The sequence below is a fragment of the Manihot esculenta genome, chromosome 3, assembly GCF_001659605.2.
Source record: "Manihot esculenta cultivar AM560-2 chromosome 3, M.esculenta_v8, whole genome shotgun sequence".
NCBI lineage: Eukaryota > Viridiplantae > Streptophyta > Magnoliopsida > Malpighiales > Euphorbiaceae > Manihot > Manihot esculenta.
In genome coordinates this window covers 30,230,178-30,252,108 of record NC_035163.2, presented here as the reverse complement: position 1 = coordinate 30,252,108, position 21,931 = coordinate 30,230,178, and the positions used below count along the sequence as shown (strand labels likewise).

Here is a 21,931-nt window from a genome sequence, read left to right as displayed (position 1 = left end):
TATCAGGCTAATTTAGTCCAGAAAAACAAAGCCTAAAAAATTCAGTCCAAGAGCCTGAATATAGAGTTCAGCCCAAAGAGACTTTCAGAACACAGCCACCACTCCATCTTCTTCAACGTAGTCTACAAATACAAACGAGGAAGGATATCAATCGCCGGTGACCATACATGTGAAAGATAGAAAGTTCGCTGATACACATAACAGCTCACAGCCAGAAGTCAAATAGAAATAGCTACACTCCTTAAAAGTTAGGAAGGCAGAACATCAGTAAAAGAAAAACATACCCAACCTTTATCAGACTCATCAAAACTAGTTTCATCGAAGAGTATCAATGGCATAAAAGATCATATCATGGCGATTTCAGTCGGACAGTGAAACACCCCACATCGAGAACATCCAGAAATTATAGAAGAAGAGAATTATATATAATAGTTAATATAAAATTATTAAATATTTGGATTAATCATTATTTAGTTTGTACTGTTTTAATTAATATTAAAATAATTTTAAGTTAAAAAATTATATGGAGTTAGTGAATTTATAAGGAAAAAGTTATCCATATAAAATGAGATTATATAATAATTAATATAAAATTATTAAATAATTTAAATTAATTATATTAATTAAATAAAAAGTAAATTAAAAAACGTTATTTAAATTAGTTTGAATTGAGGGGTGGCCTTTCCTTCTCTCTTTTTGTTTTTGAAATGATTCTCTTCTCCCTCTTGTTTTTCCTTTCAGTTGGCAATATCTCCCCATTACAAATGTAATTTGATAATGAGTTGCATGGCACCAAATATAGTAAATTTACAGGCCAAGTTCTGAACTTTTAAGGTAAACAGGCTTATGGGATTTCATTTCCTGGCCCATAAAATATAGGCCCAACTGCTGCTTGCGTGCTTCACCCTACCAACTATTCAACTTTTATTCAATTTGTTTTTTAAGTAGTGTGGAAATTATTAAGTTCAAAAGGAATAAAAAAGAAACAATTCTTCATTTTTGGAATACAAAAAGAAACAGTTCATAGCCAAAAATGGTTTAAGTTCTTAAGGATTCATAATAAGTTAATGCTTTCATTGACAAAATTACAGCTCTAAATATGATTTTTAAAAAACACAATATTACAGAATTAGAATAGAAAATATTATTTTTTTTACGTTATATTTTTTTATAATAAAAAATTTGTTCACATTTATTTTTTTATTAATTAAAATGAGGTTAAAAGTTTACAAAACTTGCAAGGATCAAATTGAAGTATTAATTTTAATACAAGTTAACCAACATCTTTTGCTCTTTATGATTCTCACTTTGAGCTCAGTTGCTCTCAAGTTTGAAACTTTAATTTTAGTTCACAGAAACTTTAAAATGTGAAGAAGAAATACAATTTATTTTTTTTAAAAGATAAGCAACTCTAATAACAAAAACCACAAGTATCACAACTAAGTTACATAAATTGATAAATCCCCAGATATTAAATTATCTATCATGAGTCTTCAAGCAAATTTGATCATGAAGCATAGGAGGAATTCCAACCTCCAAAGTTCCTTCCAGCATTTGTGTGACCTTCTTCATAGAAGGCCTAAGAACTGGCTCTGGATGAATGCACCAAATTCCCACCATTGCCATTCTCTCAAACCTCTTTAAATCACGCAACACTTCAGGATCATGCCTTACTACTATCTCCAGCTTCCCTCTGATTATACAACTTACAACCCAATCCGAGAGAACAAGATCATCCTCTTCGCTCTCTTCTTCAACTCGATTTAACTCAATGTGTCTTCTGCAGCATAAAATTTCAAGTAACATTACCCCAAAACTGTAAACATCTACTTTGGATGTCACAGGTGCATTCCTCAGCCACTCAGGTGCTAAATATCCCATTGTCCCTCTTACGTTTGTGTCTGTTCTAGTCTGATCTTTGTTCAGTAGCTTAGACAGGCCAAAATCTGCAATCTTGGCATTGTAATTGGCGTCAAGCAGAACATTTTGAGGCTTTACGTCACAGTGGATTATCTGGGTCTCGCATTCTTCATGCAAGTAAAGCAAGCCTCTTGATATTCCAAGCACCATTTCGGCCCTTAGATCCCAGCCTGGCCTTTCTTCTTCTTCGAACAGAAGATTGGATAGTGTGCCATTGGCCATTAGCTCATAGACTAGAAGCCGTTGATTGTTCTCAACACAAAAGCCCAATAGTCTTACCAAATTCCTGTGGTATGTCCGGCCTATTATCTTGAGTTCTGTCATGAATTCCTCTTCACTTTTATCAATCTCTTTGTCCAGCTTCTTTACTGCAATATCAATCTGTACATTCTTTAACCTCAGAATCCCACTGTAAACTTTACCAGAGGATCCTCTTCCCAGGGTCTTACTAAACCCATTTGTGGCCTCATGCAGTTCCGAGTATTTGAATTCTCGGAAGTTAATTCCTATTGTCGTATCAGAAGAGTGCTTCCTTCTGATAAATTTTCGAGCAGCAGGATGATAGTAGATGGCAGTGGCTCCAGAAACGAAAGCAAGAGTCGCACTAACAATAAGACTGATCTGCAGAAAAGCTCTAAAGTTAAAATGATTTTTCTTCTCACCTTCCTGAATTCCAGGATTGCGTCCTTTCATTGGCACCTTGACAAGTGCAGTGATTCCCTTGGTAGAAGCACTTTTTCTTGCATTTAGCAGAGGCGTTCTTTTCTTATTGCATCTAGAATCCACCAAGGAAGCAGCAATGCTATAGCAATCATCCATGAGAGCCACTTTGCATCCCTCCACATCAACATTCAATACTCTATCCAAATCCGCAAAACCCTCGAATGGGAAGTCAGTATCATTTATAGCCACTATTGTGAAATTTCTCATTGAAGGGTCTGCACAATAATTCACCACAGTTTCAGGGTGACACCCTTTTGAAACATGATTAGGATCCAGTGGAATGTAACCTGGTATGCAATTGCAGGTCACTGTTTCATTATCTGGAGAAGAACACATCCCATTGACACCGCATACAGCATTTACAAAGCAAGGTTCATGGATAGCCTTCCACACACTTATCCATCCACTGCTGTTTGATTTATGGTAAACATATTGTTGGAAATTTCCCATATCATCAATCATTGCTCGGTGATAGTACTCACCCGCCGGAGCTGAGAAATTTGCAGTCAAAGAGTAGATAATGTCATTTGTGCTATTGACAATGTAAAGGGAAGCATTAGAGTTAAACACCAAGCTGTCATTGCTGACTAGAGTTCCAGTGTACCAATATCCAGGATCAGAGAAGTGATAAGCAGAAAGCACCAAATTACCATCAAATTGCATTTCCAACATGAAGTTTCCAGTTGAGTAATCAGTAGTTCCTTTTGCATTTGAATAGAGCTTTTCACCATTAGTTAGAATTTGAGTGGGTAAAAGTGTATCTGTTGGCGAATCAAAGCTCTGCCAGATGACTCTGGAATTGGCATTTCTCAGCACAAAGTTACCATCGTTTTGCATGAATCCTAAACTCGCAGCTGCTCCACTGTATACAGATTGAACGCTACCGTTTGAATACGTCAGGAAAAGCTGACCAGCGAAAGTTAAACGGATTATGGATCCGGCTTCTGCAGGAGTATCACGGTTAGCTGACCAGACTAGTGTTCTTTCTGGGATTTTGTCAAACCAAATCCCCATAAGATAGAGATTGTTCTGCAGACGATAGAACCCAAATGCAAATTCACCGGAGAGGGATCGCCAAGAATCATTGGTTCCGGCTGTAATGCCGGAACCTAAGCTTATATTTGGCAGTATCTGGGCATGTAATCCACAGGAATTTATTGCTAGTATCAGAAGATAAGCAACAACTTTCGTGACAATCATTTCTAACTTTCTTTTTTGGAATTACCAAAACTTTATGTGGGTTGGAAAAAATAATCTTTGATCATAGTGAAAAGAAGAAGAAAAATTCTACAAGACCAACCATCGCCCATGTGATAGCCATTATTTCCTATCGAGCAGTCAATCAACAAAGTTTAGATGGTGAAGCCATGGCGGCGAAGCCAATTTCTTGCTGACCTTTCTGTCCTCTTCCCTACCACTTGCGCTAGTAGAGCCATTATTTTATCCTTGACGTATTCCATTATATCTTCAACAGTATGGCCACAGAGAGTCAACAATCAAACTGATAATTAATTAACCAAAGTAACCAACACGTTCACGCAAGGACAACCTGCAAATAGGTCATAACTGATGAGAAATGATTCGATGGACTTGGCATACATGCCAGAATTTTTTTCCACACTCAAGGATTCAAAGCAGGCGGGAATAATGGCAGAAATTTTATGCCCGGCACGTTATTAAATTTTAATAGAAAAATATGAGCAGCAGACATGGAATTCTAAGGTCAAATAATGGAGGGCTTTGAATTGTAGTTACATTGATGTAATAGCAGAACAGAATAGAAAGTGCTCATCTGGAGAGGGAGACCTGAAGTTAGTCAATATTCAATTGGATAATGCTGCCCGTTGCTTAAGCAATTACGATACCCACGAAATAGTGGTTGACCTAAGGAAGGATAGAGATGGTGTTTGGTGTTGTCAACAGTCCTGTGAGCACGGAACTGACACCATCCAAACATGTCCTTGTTTATGTTAAAAGCTGTGTGGTATTACTCGGTATAATTGGAATGAGTATGAAAAATATTTAATCTCAGTCGGATATTTACGGTTATACAAAAAAAAATAGGTGGTGTGATAATTTGTTGCAGTTTGCATCTCTAATTCTTTTTCTTTTTTCCCCTTGGTAGATTGGAAGGGATATGTTTAGGAATATACCAATCAATAAGAAATTAATATATCATAATTTTTGGTGTATCCTACTACATTTTTAAATAGGACTTTTTTATGATTTTAGATAATATGGTATCTGTAAATTGGTCGATTTACTCGAATGTAGGCAAGACTTAACTGAATTCTTGAAAATCAACCAAGGAATCACATGATGAATTACAGCTATGCTCTGTTTATATAATGCTGATTTTAATTGAGGCCATCGTTGAAATTCCAATCACTACGACTTTGATCAGGCAAGCTTTCTATCAATATCTATAATAAATACAGAAATTAAAAAAAAAACCATAGAAACATAATTAATCCATTATACAATGATCTAACCAATGAAATCTGCGAACATAATTAAATTTCAAATAAAAGTTAAAAGTACTGGAAAGGTTTCACTCTGTTTCTTTCTGTGTTTATCATGGAAACAACAGCCTAAATCCTTGTACATGCTTCTGGTGCAAACTGCACGCTTACAATGACCCTGAAACTTATGAAAAAGAAGATAATTGCAATAATCTTAAAGCACTTGAGCATCAATCAAAGGAGGAGTACCAACTTCTATTGTTCCTTCCAACATTTGCATAACCTTTTTCATTGAGGGTCTGAGACTTGGATTGGGACATATGCACCATAGTCCTGCCATCACCATTCTCTCAAACCTACTAAAATCCTGTAAAACATCATGGCTGACAATGGCGTTTAAGTTACCAGTTCTTGCAGAACACAGAACCCAATCTGTTAGAATCATGTCATCTCCTTCTCTTTCTTCATCAAGTTGATGCAACTCCAAATGCCTCCTGCAAAAAATAGTCTCGAGTAACATCACACCGAAGCTGTAGACATCAACTTTAGTTGTCACAGGAGCATTCTTGAGCCATTCAGGAGCCATATATCCCATGGTTCCTCGGACTTTGGTACTAGTTCGAGTTTGGTCTTTCATCAGGAGCTTTGCCAGGCCAAAATCTGAAATCTTGGCTGTATAATTGTTGTCAAGAAGAACATTCTGTGGCTTTATGTCGCAATGGATGATCTGCGTTTCACACTCTTCATGCAAATATGACAAGCCTCTTGCAATTCCAAGTGCTATTTCTGCTCTTTTATCCCAACTTGGTTTTGTTTCTTCACCAAATAGAAAATTAGCCAAAGTCCCATTCTTCATTAGCTCATAGACCAAAAGTCGATGATTCTGCTCATTACAGAAACCCAACAGCCTGACGAGATTCCTGTGATGAGTTAGACCAATTACTTGGACTTCTGTCAGGAATTCTTTTTCCCCTTGTTCAATGATCTTCTCAAGCTGCTTTACAGCAACATCAACTCTTTTATCCTCTAGATTTAACACCCCACTGTAGACAGTGCCAAAAGCTCCTTTCCCAAGTTTATTTCTGAAACCATTTGTTGCTTCACGCAACTGTTGGTAGGAAAATGCCTTCAAATTTATTTCCACAGGCTTTGGACTTGGAACCTGTTTGTGACCTAGATAAGGCTGAGCTAGAGGGTGATGGTAAATGGCAATAGCTGCAAAGAGCAAAGCCATTATCGAACACAACAGAAATCCAGCTAACAGAGCAAATCTGGATGGAGATTTGTCCCTGTCGTTGTCTTGATTTTCATTTGTGTCATTTACCTTCGGAACTTTAAGAAAGGCCACTATATTATCTGTAGAAGGAGAGCTTCTTCTAGCATTCAACAAAGGCATTCTCTTCTTGTAACACACAGATTCGACCAAAACAGCTGCCATGGCAAAACAATCATCCGTGATTTCCTGCTGGCACTGATCAAAATCTGCTGGTTCAATCCTTGCCATGTCTGCAAATTGCCCATTTGGGAAATCAGCATTATCAATTACTTCAATGGTGAAATCTGAAGCCGAAGAATTAGGAGCACAAAAATCCATCACCACATTTGGGTAGCAGCCTTTTGAGGGTACATTAGGATCCCAAGGTGAGTATCCAGGCAAGCAATCACAGTTGACAGTTTTATTATCAGGTGAAGTGCAGAAGCCATAGACCCCACAAATATTATACACAGTGCAAGGCTGAGCAGCAATAAAATCTGGCTCCCACACAACTCTCCATTCTTTGCCATTCTTCTTTTGGTAAACAAACTGTTGGAGATTTCCAAAGTCATTGATCGTCACTCGGTGGTAGTAATCATCAATCGGAGAAGGCACTGTGTCTGTCATTCTGGATATGATTGAAGTGCCATTTAAAACGTATAAAAGAGCAGTACTCTGGTTGAAAATCAAGCTCACATTTTGATTTCCAGCAGTTAAAGTGAACCAGTAACCAGGATCAGCAAACTTATAAGCAGACATAACAATATTGCCATCCATCTGAACCTCCAACTTGTATCTTCCAGTCGAGTAATCCACTGTTCCATTTGCATTAGAGTAGAGCTTCTGGCCCATGACCAGAACTTGGCCTAATAAAATGGTGTCTGTAGGAAAATCAAAGCTTTGCCAGATGATTCTTGAAGAAGAATCTAACAAGACAAAATTGCCATTGTCTTGCATCGACGCAGAACTAGTGGATGTTCCATTGTAAATCAAGTACTCGGTTCCATTTGAGTGTTTGAGCACGAGTTGGCCATTAGGCCTCAGGCTAATGGTTGATCCAATTTTAGCTGGATCGTCACGATTGGCTGACCAAGCTCGAGTTCTTTGTGGGATTTTATCAAACCAAATACCAACAAGAAAGAGACCATTGAGGAGAGGGAAGAAGCCGAAAGCAAAATCACCAGAAGGTGATAGCCACGAAGAATTAGTCCCAGCAGTTATGCTGGAACCCAGGGCGATTGTGTTTGAAGTCATCTGAGCAGAAGTGACAAAACAGAGAAGAGACCAAACATAGATCCTGAATGGAACCATTGTCATACCAAGGAAGAAGGAAACACTAATAATAAATAAATAAAGAAAGAGATGTTGTATCTGGAGCTGGTTTCACCATTAATTCTTTTAATATTGGATAGGAAGTCCAGTCAAATCACTTGAACCATTCAGCTGGGCAGCCATCAATCATCTTCAAAGAGAGATATGTAAAGGAGCCAAGAGCAGACAAAATCCCAAATATTAAATTGGAAAATATCCCATGACAGGTACTTAGCGGAAGACTTCACAACCCCATTATTGAATGTTTGTAATAATTTCAATAAAATATCCATTCACCTCAAAAATTAAAGCCAATTACGAACACATAAACTTATAATCTAATTAAAAGTTAATTAAAGTCAATCTATTTAAAACATAGATATTTTTTTTTTAATAATAATGATACAGCACAATAATAATCTAAAGTAGGTCATGATCGTAATAAGAGTCGTAATCAAATAATACTAAATTTTACTAGCGATAAAAGATCTAAATACTAGAAGTCTCGACTTTTTATCAAAACTCGCCCTTTTAACTATAGGGCGAGACTTCGTAAGAAATCCAGCAAATTCTCATTATACTTATAATCGCGAAATTCCATATCTGTTAGTTACAAAAAATGTGATAACCAACTCCATCTTCTTACGGTATAAAATTTAAGAAAGAGATCAAAGTATACATTTTTTACACAACTACTTTTTAAGTTTAAAATATTATATTACACTCGTCTTTCTCTTCAATTTACTGATTGAGGCGTCGAAATAGCTGTCGTAGATGCCAACCACCTCACATTCTTTTTCTTATAGATTGACTAATTCTAGTACAGCTCTATTTTAGCCACATCATTTGGTTCCATTGTCGGGATTATCTATTGAAATCTCTTTGTTCATTTAGATTAAAACCGATCTCTTATTCCCTTTCTCTTAAAGAGAAATATTTCTTTTTTTTCCTTTCTCGAAATGACTGACAATTCATGAGTTTATGTTAAGGTTGAGGTCAATAAGAGTGCTATCATTTCTTTATGTAACAGTCAGTTGTCTGCTTGCAGATTTGCGGCAGCTGTTCCGTCCCACATCGGAAGATTTGAAAAAAATTGAATTGTATATAATAGTTAGTACGAAACTACTAAATAACTTGGGTTAACCATTTTGGACCAAGTGGAAGGTAGGTCCAAAAGTTATTTGGGCCAGTTTGGGTCCTGGCAGTGGACAAAATACATTCTCTATGGTCAACAAGGCAAATCTCAATAACGAGCAAATGCTCAAATACATTAAAAAGATGCAGGCTACTATCGAGCAGTATAAGACTAAAGATGATGCCTCATTTATGGCTTCCAGAGTAAGGGAGAACGCCTTCATTGATACCTTAAGGATTCTAATAAAAGCGATCGAAGCGTAGTCTAAAGGGAATACTAAGTTGGAGGATGAAGAGTCGTCCGACGAGACTTTAAAGAACGTCAACTAGAAGTTAATATGGGCCGTATAAAGGTACTGGAAGAAACAGGAGATAAATTATGAGCTGGACGATACCTCGCCCCTGTCAAAAGAGATCGTAGCAGAGACTTTTTCTGCCAAGTTCAAACTTTCAAATTCGGACCAATGCGATGAAACAGCAGATCGTAGGAGTTACCTGACGATCTTTAGAATAACAATGCAATTTTAAGATGTTAACGACTTTGTATTGTGCCGAGTGTTTCCATTGACACTCACAAGTTTAGCTTAGAAATAGTACCAATATTTAAGCCCAGATACAATTCAGGACTTTATACAATTAACTATATTATTTTATCCATGTTTATTACTTGTATACTTTCTAAAAAACTCTTATTTGACTTGTGGAAGATCCATCAAGGAGAGATCAAGTTTTTAAGAAGTTTTATCTCACGTTTTAATACAGAAGTAATACAGGTGGAAGAATGAAATCATAAGATAGTATGTAAAGCGTTAAAAAAAGGAACGCGTAACATAAAGTTTATAGATTCTCAAATTAAGAACCCAGCTGTTACGTACTAACAGCTAATGAATAAAGCTCATAAGTATATTAAGCTAAATGATGGAGTCCAAGTATTGAGAGAGGACAAAAGGACTAGTCAAAAGCAAAACCAAAAGTTAGAGAGGTAGAGATATGTGGAGACAAAAAAAAGTCACAAGGCAGGTATCTATTGGATCATAATCTAAGTGTTAATCCCGCTAAATAAGGCATTTTATGTCGGGTTATAAGGTGGATATCCGTCTGGTCATTATTTAATATTTTTACTTAATTTTTAATGTTTTTATAATTCAAAATAAGTCAACGAATGAAATTAACGCTTTAGAGATAAATTTGAAAAAATTTAAAGAGTTTCAAAAATATAGATAAAAACAAAAAGTAGTATCGTATTTTTATTTCTACCTCCTATTACCCATGTTTTCCATGTATTCGAGATTATTTTATACATTTATGGATATCACACAGCATTATAATCTATCAATCACATTAAATAATAATTTTTTTATTTAAGACTGTAATTAAATTAAATAATCATTTTGTAGTAAAAATTACCTCTCGAACAATGTGTATTGTAATGATATACTTCAAATTAGATTATTTAAATACTTTCATACCTCATTTAAGATTTTTGCACAATACCTTCAAATTTGATTAATTTATTCTTTACCTCACCTAGTTACTTATATTTAATACTTTTCTTTTTGTTAATCTACCACTAAAACGTAGAACAATTAAAAGAAATAAAAAAAATATATAATAAGACATGATTTATAAAATTATAAAAATAGTTATTATGTTTTATGGAGATAAATATAAAATTAGAAAAATGTAATTAATATTTTTTTTTCAAAATGACACAATTATGAATGAGACGATTTTTAGAAAGTTATAAATAAAACTGAATTAATGGAGTATAAGATTTTTTTTTTAAACATGCTATAAAATAGTAATGATATTGGTCAAAGAATACATGAGATCAACAAGAATATTCTATTACACCCTAGCATATCTATGCAATTCCAAAAAAAAAAAAGCAGTGTAATAAATTAAAATAAATTATCTCTCCTTCTTCCAATATTAATCCTTGATCCATGATTTGCTTTTAATATAAAAAAATTAAATGGGTATACCGTATAAATAAAATTTAATACTTCGCTATTTTATAATTTTTATTATTTTTTATTATTTTAAAATTATTATTCACTTATTTTTTAATATATAAATTGATTATTATAATTCTATTTAATTTTATTTTATTAAAATAATTTTTCGTTAATTATTATTATTTTTTAAAATAAATATTTAAAATATATCTTAATATTTAATAAAATTTAATAAGATGAAAATGTTAGAAAGTTAATAAAAAAATTTATTTTTTTAATATTTATATAAAAGTAAAATAAAAAAAATTATAAAATAGAAAGAGAATTTTTTTAAATCTGAAAAGTGTATGATTTTTTATTTTATTATTAAAATATATTTATTAATTATTCTTTTTAATCTTACAAATAAATTTTTTTTTTATATATACAACTATTGTACTATAACCATCTATTAAGATAGATTTCAAATGAAAATAAGTTCAAATAAGTTGAGTAATAAGGTCAATTTAAAATTTTAGGCTAATTAAATTTTTTATTTTTATTAAAAATTAAATAGGTTCTAACTTAATATAATATTTTTTCAATAATAAAATATTATTTTTTATAATTTAAAACATCAAAAATTTATTAGTATTTTAATTATTATAAAATTTTAAAAAAATATATAAATATAATAAATAATTTTTAAAATTATAAAAATAAAATTTTATCACATAAAAAATATTTTTATTATTAAAATATAATATTATATTATTAAAAAAATATTATATTAGATTGAGAATTTATTTAGTAAAAATAATCATACACAAATTTAATTAATTCAAAATTTTAAATTGATAATATAAGAGTTTAATTAAACTTATATCTAATTTCAAATAAGTTAATAATTAATTACAACCGTTGTGTATATACAGAGACATAAAATAAATACTTCTTCTATGAAAAATTATGAAATTTAATTTTTACCAAGTGCAATGTTGACTTTCAAACGAAGATCAACTTAACTTCAGCAGACAATGTTTCAGAAACAAAAAAAACATCACAATTCCATTCAAATAACGTAATGATGCATCGATGATTATCCCACAAGCATGTTATTTGAAATCACTTGTTGACAAGCAAATCCACACAGTTTGCTTGTTCTTGTCTATCTCATACATTGTTAATTAAGTAATGGATTGCTTTCGAAAAAATTCGTAGGTCGAAGCTCAAATCCATCATGAAGTGTGGGCATCACTGGGAAATCTTCTTGGCATGGATTATGGTGGAACCCTACGGTGTACCATACCACTATATCTCTCTTTTCAATTACTCTATTCCTGCACATTTCACAAATCAACGTTGAAACATTCCATGTCTTTTTCTTCCATTAATGAAACCGAAATGATATTCCTGAAAAATTACCTGAGGCTCCACACTGCTAACCCATCATCACCACGGCTCCGGTCAGCGAAAAACCCACCGGCCCATCTCTCCGACTTGTTATAGGGAGTTACCCACAATTGGTACTTAGTATAAGCAGCCCTCATCTGGGGATAATCATCACTAGAAAGAAGAGAATTCACCGGTTGTCCGTTAATTATCCGATAACCCACTTGATTTCCGAGTTGAGTCTTCTTATTCGGATTCACCATCAATAGCTCAGTCGGCTTCAAGCCCAGCTGTATCCTCGCCTCAGCTTCAGTTTTGATCGTTTCTCTAACGACCGTCCAATAACTTCTCCTTGGTGATTGGGCGTGAAACGCCGGTACTCTTTCTGTTAGTTGTTTGGCTTTGACGAATGAGTTATTGTTACCGTCAACGTCAAGATCAAGGTAATATGTGATGTAGTGATCATGGTTAACGGCGATGGCGTTCTCTGTTACTAACGTACCGTACACATTTGTAGTTATTTGATTGTTGTTTGTGTATGACGTGGCTTTCATCTCCAATATGCCCGTTAGGCCCACCTGTAAAAAAAGCTATTATCAATTCACTTCCTATGTTGAGCTGCTTTTTTTGCTGTTAGGGTTACTTTGATCATAATTTCTTTAGCATATTTAAAAATTTTTAAATATTTTTACACAAAAAAATTAGGGTTCACATTTTTATTAAGTAAATTAATCCCAACATTAAAAATGTAGAACTTTACCCCAATTTTGATGGAGCCACTTTTCTTGAACTCCCAATCAAGAACATAGTCATAGTTTCCCAGAGTAGCAACCATTCTTACCACCAGACTGATTTCTAATTCTCCAGTTTGTATCTGCAAAATGTGCTCTAATCATACTTAATTCATAAGAAAATTCATATACAGCTGGGCCACCTTACCACTTTTCCAGGAACATTAATGTCTGTATGTCTCATTGCCACATCACCATTATATCTCTCAAAAATGCAAATCACATTAGACATCTTCTGTACATGCCCATCTGCTCCGACCTCGTACCCGTCTAAATAAGCAGCATTGGCTGGGCAGTCCACCAGCGGCTGGAGGGTGTCAGCCGCTCGCCCAAAGCCGAACTCTCCGACGTCCATAAAAGTCCTATAATACCATTCACTGGTAGGATCCATGTACGGAACAAATGTCTCCGACACATGACCTCTATACAGCACTCGACGAAATTTCTTCATTTTTGCATCAAATATGGAGGCCGTTGATATAACTATGCCTGCTCGAGCATCAAATGCTACATGAAGATCCCAGTTAGCCCATCTGACCCTGTGGCCATCAATGGTGAATCCACCGTCGGATACATTATAAATGATAGAATTATAAGGCTTTGCCCTGGAACGAAAGTCGGTACCTTCAGCTTTAGGTAAAGGGGCTCTAAATCTGTCGATGTATGCAGTGATTTGCATAGAATCGACGTCAACTAGGATACTGATTCCCTCTATAGGCCTTGCAAATACATTAACTGATCCTCCTCTATAGAAGCATGCAACTCTAAGTGCACGTTTTGTAATGTGTTCTCCGTACCAACCAACGGTGAAAGGTACGCAGGAAACTTCGGATATATTTAAACCCCTTCTCTGAATCGAGTGAATGAAGTTTGGGTATTTCAAGGGAAGTTTGCTGGCTTGGAAAAGCTCATTAAATGTGAGAGGCGGGTACCCATGACCAGTATAGACATCGTTTGACATGAGGGAGCCTGTGGCCAAGTCCACAACGAGTTCATGAGTCTCTCCCCCTGCTCGAACAACCACCTTGGATCGACGAGGAGGAGTGGATTTATTCTGTTTATATGAGGAAATATACTTGAGAACTTCTGCTTTGTCTGGTTCTTCAACATCAACAAGATGGAAGGTTAAGTTAGGAAACTGGCCAAGATTAGACTTTTCAACAACGAGCCTTACTTGGTTGATTTCATCTGGACTAAGAGGGTCTAGGGGGTGAAAAAGGCTTGCTACAAAGGAGCATTTTAGGAAAAAAACAAGAAAGAACGAGAGAATAGCCATGGATGCTGCCTCATAAAGATAAGTTATGAAAAACACTATATAAAAAGAGGCATTGCATATTCTAATTTATTGGATCAACTTTCATTGCTAAGCAGGGAATGCCCCAGAGCAGACAGGTTTACTTCGTATACAATCCTTTTTCAAGCGCCTTTTCGTGCAATGGAAGCAAGAATAATTCGATTTACTTTGCCTTTAAACTGTGCATAAACTGAAAAACTTGCTGACACTAACATGTTTTCCCTTAAAATATTGTGCTCCTTGAGAGCCAGCCACATCCTTCAAGTTTTAATATCAGTTGCGGAACCGACAATAAAACAAGATATTGGAGTAGAATCAAGCATCTTGTTTATCAAATCAAATTGAAAAATGAAGCGTACAGATGACTTTGAGTTTCAAACAAAATATCTCATGTATTCAAGCATCTCTCAAGATTCAGAAGTCCAAAGGGTAATAAATTTTCAACTCATGGAGTCCTATTAGAAATGGAAGGAAAGAGTAAGAAATTAATTAGCAAGAGAAACACTGCAGATTATCTTGTATGCACTTCAAGCAAAACCCCCGCTATATTAAAACCATCATCTACATGCAGAGCAGTTCGTCCACTGAATAGGTTGAGGTGGTTTGACTTTAAGCACCGGATTTTTTTCAAAAAAATTAGTTGGCCGGAGCTCAAATCCACTGCTTATTGTTGGCATTACTGGAAAATCTTCTTGGCAGGGTACATGATGAAAACCCACAGTGTACCACAGCACAATGTCCCTATTTTCTATTATCCTATTCCTGCATTAGCAACCAAGACTCCGCCATTAGAACAAACCCAACAATTATTTTCAATAAATATATGATTACTGTTCAAATTAACAGAGAGCATTCAACTTGAATTAGTACCTGAGACTCCATGTAGCTAAGGTATTATCCCCTCTGCTCTGATCTGCATAAACCCCGCCTGCCCATTTTTCAGACTTGTTATAAGGTGTAACCCACACATTATAGTTAGTGAAGGCACCCCTAATCTGAGGGTAGTCATCCTGAGATGAGATGGGACTTGTGGATGATCCAGGGATCAAACGATAGCCAATGAAATTCCCCATACTAGTCCTCTTATTTGGATTAACTACTAATAGGTCAGCTTGCTCCAAGCCAAGCTTAATTCTGGCATCAGACTCTGTTTTAGCAGTTTCACTAACAACCCTCCAGTAACTCTTCCTATGCAACTTGTCATCAGTCACTGGTGTCACTTGCATCCTAGATTTGACAAAGGAGTTTGCATCTCCATCCACATCAACATCGAGGTGGTAAGTAAGGAAGTGATCATGATGTGGACCCAAGGTATTTTCTGCTAATAGTGTACCAAACACTTCCTCCTCTATTTGGTCTTTGTGGGTGTACACTGATCCTCTTACTTCTAGCAAACCAGTCAGCCCAACCTATAAATAAAACATATTACAATGTATAAATATCTACTTTCTTTTCTTTTGTTGGGTTCATTTCTTATTTAGCTGAGCAATAGAAAAGATTTACCGTGACTTTGATGGAGCCACTCTGCTTAAATTCCCAATCATTTATATAGTCATAGTTGCCCACAGTTGAAACCATCCTCACCACCAGGCTCACATCTGGCCTGACCTCCCGAACCTGCAAAATCATTCCTATCCATTCAATCAAAGCAGCAGCACTTCAAGAAAAAAAAAAAAGACCCAGTAAAAACTTCATTTACCATATTGCCTGGGATCAAAGTCTCAGTGTGACGCCACATGATATCCCCAGAAAGCCTCTCAAAGATGCAAAAGATATTAGGCATCTTTACAGGCATCCCATTTTGGCTAGCAAAGTAAGCGTCAATGAAATATGCATTTTCCGGGCAGTCCGTAATTGGTTCAAGTGGCACTGCAGATAGACCATACCCATATTCACCAGCATCAAAAAAAGTCCTAAAATACCATTCTTCTGTTAGGTCCATGTATGGAACGTACACCTCTGATACAAACCCTTTATATAAGACTTGACGAAACTTCTGCTTGTCAACATCAAATATAGATGCCACAGATATAACTGGACCAGCTCGAGTATCGAAACTTAGATGAAAATCCCAGTTGGCCCACCTGGTTTTTGGTCACAAAAAGGAGGAAATTTTAGAATTTGTTTACACTTTATAGCAAGTTAGACAAAGCCTTTTGGAAAAAAAAATTAAGCATGTGGTTCCTCACTCTTACCGTATCCTGTGTCCGTCAATCTTGAAGCTTGGCCCATCAGGTTGCACCACCGTGATGCCCTTCAAATGCGGCCCAAACGGCGGCGTTTGCTTGGATCCTCTGTAATCAGTTCCATCCGCTTTTGGGATTGGAACCGTTATTCTATCTTTAAAGTGTGTGATCTTCATGTCTTCAAGATCGACGGTCAAAGAAATACCCTCAATTGGCCTCATATACACATTAACAGTTCCATCTAAATAGTAACACATCACCTTAACAATCCTCTTTGACCTTTTTTTCTGCCCAAACCAGCCGACGGTAAAACTCCCACACACGACCTCTTCAATCTTAAGCCCTCTCTTGTTAATGGACTCCAAAAATGGCGAGTACTGAAACGGCAATTGATTGGCTGCGTTTTGCTCCTCGAAAGTGAGTAAAGGGTAGCCATAACCATCGTAGACTTGATCAGAAATGACCTGATGAAGTGACAAGTCGACGATGATTTCATGAGTAGTTTGGTCTATACGGGCAATTACGAAGGACCGGCGATGTAGGGTTTCTATGGAAGGATTTCTAATCCATGAAAGGACAGAGGATTTGGGTAGTTGCTCTAGGCCAACGTATTGAAAAGTGAGCACGTGGGTTGAGTTGGGGTAAGAATCTCGAACAATGGCTTGGACCTGCGTGATCTCTTCTGGGGTTAGTGGGTCCAGAGGGTGTGGGTGTTGGCGTTGGTGTGTGGGGATAAAGAATAAAGTGGAGAAGAGAAGGAAGAAGAGAGTTATGGAGAATGGGGACATGGGATAGGGTGGGATCAGGACAGTGAAGAAGGAAGGTTTTAGCCATGGGCATAAGAATTAGGAAGGTTTTTAATCCATGCTTATGCTGGGTATTCAGTCATATTCAATAATATATTTCGTTGGGCAACCAAATGGTCGTTGAAAAGGATTGCATTTTGGATTCTTATGATAAAAATATTGAAATAGTATGAAGTTTGAGCTGATTGGTCTCTGGCTTGCCGGCACACTCTTCAGCAAGTGTATCGTCCCTGCTTGAATCATGATGTTCTTTCTTATGGAAGTTTAGTTCTTACTATTCCGTAAATTCACCCAAGATATGACTTGTAATTGAAATCTCAATGACTTTGTACATCCACAATTAAACTACCAAAATAAGAAAGTAGATGCAACCGAATTCACAATAGTCAAGAGTCAGATTTTCACAATAACTCAATGGAGGTCTCGCTACTTCAGCCAACTCAACTCAACGTTCCCTAACAGTCATGGCTTCTGCAATATCAACTAGAAAAGTAAAATAAAAACAAATAGACCTACTATAAGTAATGAAGTAGTGATGTTGTAGAGATTATATTAATGACGTTGGCAGAACATAACTATAATCTGATTGGCTAGACCTGCAAAGGAGAGAAAATGAGGTAGTGATAAGTGTCTATGACAATCACTCCGACGTTCAAATCAATATATTAAAAAATAAAAAAATATACTGAATTGATTAAAACATAAGTGGTGTTCAGAATAGCGTATTTTTACTTTTATAATTCTTTTTATTTTATATTGTAAGAAGGTGAATATAAATACAGTAATTTCTGATTATCCAGCAGTGATGTGACCGACTACTTGATAAGGGATATCGATATCTAATAAGTTGACAATCTCGCAATTACAGGTGTAATGAAGATACGTTGAGCTGTGCTTGCTAATAGTAATTTCATGCCAAGACTTACCCTATCGAGGAAATGACGAGTCTTGACGATGCAACGGGTGTTCGGATGTCCGAATCTTCCTTCCTTTGGGCTGGACCGCATTTTCCACTTACTAGATTCTTGTCACATAGACCTATTTAGTAGTGACAATTCGCGTATTCCTTTCGGTGATTGTTATGTAGCATTAAAGGTTCCCCCGTTGGTCTTCGATTCTTCATATTCAAAGGTAATAGTTTGTCTTTTTGGTTTCGTGGCATGATTTGATTGGCCTTTATCGTTTGCGTCGTTTTGTCTTCCTTTGGTCATGATAGTGGCCTCATTTTTTGAGCCATATTAAAAACATGGCCAGCTGTGCTACTGTATAAGAATCTTTCATTCTCTTCTTTATGTTTGCGACTATCGTCTGCGAGATTCATGAGTGGGGGTACTTTGTTTTTTCTTGAGAATAACCAGATCTAAGGGAAGGATATCATCATGGTCTATGAAAGGCAGCTGAAAGTGGATCTTCATGAAGGTGCAAGTATACTACTTAGATATGAGGACTACAACCAGCCCGACTATAATGCCTTTTCTGCGTTACGACCTTAAGGTGAGGGGATGGATTGTGCAAAATTGATTCTGAAGGCCAGGCCAGAAAGGTAGTTGGGGAGACAGTCCATCATACAACCTTTCAAACAATGTCTTCCCGGAGGATGAGATCAAGCGAGAGGATGAAGAAAACCCTACCAATTGGGTCTCTGCTAATAGATTTTTAGAAGATTATGATGTAATAGAGACTCGCCCAAGTCCTTTTTATCCCCTTGTAGTCTTTTGCAATGAAAACACATATTTTGCATATCTATTCAGGAGCAGAAATATATTCATTTTGCAGATTTTAATGCCCAGTTTCCTTATAGAATTTCTGCAAGATAGGATTAATTCTTAGGCCTGTTGCCTAGTGAACTTTCGCCTTTGCACCATAAAATGCCTTGGGCATTTTTGTAATAAGAGGTTTTTATCCAGTAATTATTCTTGATTCTTGGTCATAAGACTATCTTGAATTTACACTTTCGTCTTTTGGGGATTAATATATCTGTAATACCCGGCTAGACTCCGGTATCGGAATCCCTACCGTCCGGTGGGACCTCGGATGTCGGAAACCTCTAGAAGGGTAAAACTATGATTTTATGAAATGTTTTCATGAATTTCATGTTTTTAAGTAAGAAATTAAATGAGTTTTTGCATGAAAAATCTTTGGAGGAAAACCCAGGTCCGGCCGCCGAACTTCGAAGTTCGGCCGCCGAACATGCATGCTTTCGGAGGGACTTTAGGCGCCCGAAAGCATGAGTGAGGGAAGTCCAGGTTCGGCCGCCGAACCTTGCATGCATGCGGAGGCACTTTCGGCCCCCGAACGTGGCCTGGCCAGCCACCTATAAAAGGGGCACTTAGCCGAAATGAGAGAGTTTTCTCCCATTTTCAGCCGCAGCAAGCTTCCGACCTCCCTCTCCCAAATCTTGTGTTCTTCCTTCAACCCCCACCATTTTCTTTGAGTTTTAAGGTTCCACAAAGGTTTTTGAGTGTTTTTAAGCAAGTTTGGAGCTTGGAAGTCTTGGAGCTAAATCCCTCCATTTTCCGAGCTAGGGTCATTCTTCCTCTCGATCTTCAAGAGGTAAGCTTCGATCTATGCTTCTTTTATGTTTTATGAAAGTTTTATACAAGTTGATGGGGTAGAATGCATGTTTAGGCTTGTTGTTAGGTTTATGGGTTTATGTTGTGTTTTGAACAATGTATGTTGGAAATATGTTGTGTGAAGTGTTGTAGTTGGGGTATATTATAGTTTGAGACCCCTAGGTGTGATGTATGATGTGTATGCATGTGTAGAAACAAGTTTATGCATGTTTTGAGGCGTTTTGGAGGCTGTGGACACAAGGGAGCCAAGTTTCTGTCCTTCGACAGAAACTCAGGTTCGGCCGCCGAAGTGACTTTCGGCCGCCGAACCCCCTTGTGGAGGCAGTTTCGGCTGCCGAAGCCTGCCCCCGAAACTCAAGTTTCGTCTCTGTCTGGGAGGTTCGGCCGCCGAAAGTGCCGCCGAACCTGCATGACTTTCGGCTGCAGAGGGACTTTCGGCCGCCGAACCTGCCGCCGAAAGTGCCCTGTTCAGCCATTTCTTGCATGTTTTCATGTGAGGTTTTCAGGATGTTTTAGGGGGTTTTTGGGGAGTATTTTAGAGTCATATTCAGGTATGTTTGGTCCCTCATTTGAGTCCACCTGTGTAGGTTCGGACCCGAGGAACCGAGACCCCCAGCAGTGAGCCAGCTGCTTCAGAGTCTCTTTAGAGCTAGCCAGAGGTGAGTGGAATAAACTTTAAGTTTTAAAGCAAATTAATGAAATGTTTTAGCATGATTCATGCATCATGAATGCCATGAGATATATCAGGTTGATTGCATTAGAATTCACGAATATGTTGCATTGCATACTTTGTTGTTGATGTGGATGAATGTTGAATGATCCATTAGCCCTTTTATGTCATGATAGCCTATGTGAGTCCAGGTGTGCCTGCTACGGCTCTACGCCCCTGGCACTATGACTGATTATGGAAGTCCGGGTGTGCCTGCTACGGCTCTACGCCCCCGGCATGTATAAGTAAGAAAGATAGGGGCTAAATGGTGACAAGTTCATCCTTGTTGTGAAATGTTTGTGTTATGGCGCATACATGAAAGCATGATTTAAATTGATGTTTTATTATTCTGCTCACTGGGCTCTAGTAGCTCACCCCACTCCCTTTATCCCCAGAGTTGCAGGTACAGGATAGATCGGGAAGTCGGCTAGAGTGAAGTTAAGTCATGTATGTTGTAATAGATAGTAGTGGACATGAATATGATGTAATGAGTAATTATGACCATGTAATTATGACCATGTAATGTAATGAATGATTTGATGATGTATTGAGGATTATAGTAGTGCTTGACCTAGAGGTGTGTGAATCCCCATTATGTACAGAGTGTTTAATGAGTAATGATGTTAATGACCATGATTATCCAAGCTGATATGTATGATGATGATACCCCATTGGAGTATTTGTTGAGGACTCCAGTGTGGGGTTTATGTATGATTTTGTGCATGCACAGGTTTGCTTGGATAAGAGAAAAGAAAAATTTTTACAGATCATGTATATGTTGTTATGTATGGGATTCCACAGGTTTACAGGAGGTATGTAGGCTTGCTACGGGTCCCGGCGGCCTTAAGCCGATCTGGATCCTAGCGCCGGTAACGGGTCGGATTTCCGGGTCGTTACAGAGTGGTATCAGAGCCCTAGGTTCATATGGTCGGACCTAGAGTGTCGGGCTCATAGATGTTCTAGAAGGTCAAGCACACTAGGAAAATCATGTCCACTAGGATAGGATGTAGAGTCCTGTCTATATGATGATATGATATGCCATGATGATACGCATGTGCATAAATGCTATGATATGATGCTATGTATGTGATGAGGGTTCATGTGTTCCCACATGAACCATATGATGCTAATGATTGTTTATGCTATGTGCTGTTTTTCAGAAAATAGAATGAGAGGAACTCGTCGATCTGCACGATTGACTAGAGTGCCACCTCAGGACGAGGGCGCTGATGCCCGTCCTTCAGCTTTGCCTAGGGCAATGTCCAGTAGGTCCAACAGAGACAGAATAGCTAGAGACCCTAGAAGGTCTTTGGATCTGGGTAGAAGCAGATCAGTAAGGGGAACAGTGCAGGGAGGAATGTCTGAGGATATGGAAGTAGATCAGAGGAGGGATGGCAGTCTTGGTGTGAGCATGCCGGAAGAGGGCATGGGAGAATCA

General features: G+C 37.1%; 2 protein-coding genes and 1 pseudogene across 2 annotated transcripts; all 3 read right to left on the bottom strand.

The window, feature by feature from the left end:
* Nucleotides 1–1,368: 1,368 nt before the first annotated feature.
* On the bottom strand, nt 1,369–4,148 carry LOC110610980 (G-type lectin S-receptor-like serine/threonine-protein kinase LECRK3). The gene has a single exon (XM_021751065.2). It carries the CDS (start codon nt 3,841–3,843, stop codon nt 1,477–1,479), a length of 2,367 nt encoding a protein of 788 aa, XP_021606757.1. The 5' UTR covers nt 3,844–4,148; the 3' UTR covers nt 1,369–1,476.
* Nucleotides 4,149–5,091: 943 nt separating this feature from the next.
* Nucleotides 5,092–14,398, bottom strand: LOC110610729 (annotated as a pseudogene).
* Nucleotides 14,399–14,590: 192 nt separating this feature from the next.
* Nucleotides 14,591–17,298, bottom strand: LOC110610728 (primary amine oxidase). Its single transcript, XM_021750785.2, has 5 exons — nt 16,415–17,298; nt 15,919–16,303; nt 15,723–15,836; nt 15,090–15,628; nt 14,591–14,981 (listed from the first exon to the last, which is right to left on the bottom strand). The coding sequence occupies exons 1-5, from the start codon at nt 17,191–17,193 to the stop codon at nt 14,777–14,779; spliced, it is 2,022 nt and encodes a 673-aa protein (XP_021606477.1). The 5' UTR covers nt 17,194–17,298; the 3' UTR covers nt 14,591–14,776.
* Between the last annotated feature and the right edge of the window lie 4,633 nt (nt 17,299–21,931).

Excerpts from the sequence above, each read along its gene's own strand:
- LOC110610728 (XM_021750785.2), bottom strand. The coding sequence starts at position 17,193 with ATGTCCCCATTCTCCATAACTCTCTTCTTCCTTCTCTTCTCCACTTTA. Across the intron at positions 16,304-16,414 it reads ATTGACGGACACAGGATACG|GTGGGCCAACTGGGATTTTC; the intron begins GTAAGAGTGAGG and ends ACCAAAAACCAG. Across the intron at positions 14,982-15,089 it reads TTAGCTACATGGAGTCTCAG|GAATAGGATAATAGAAAATA; the intron begins GTACTAATTCAA and ends TTGCTAATGCAG.
- LOC110610980 (XM_021751065.2), bottom strand. The coding sequence starts at position 3,843 with ATGATTGTCACGAAAGTTGTTGCTTATCTTCTGATACTAGCAATAAAT.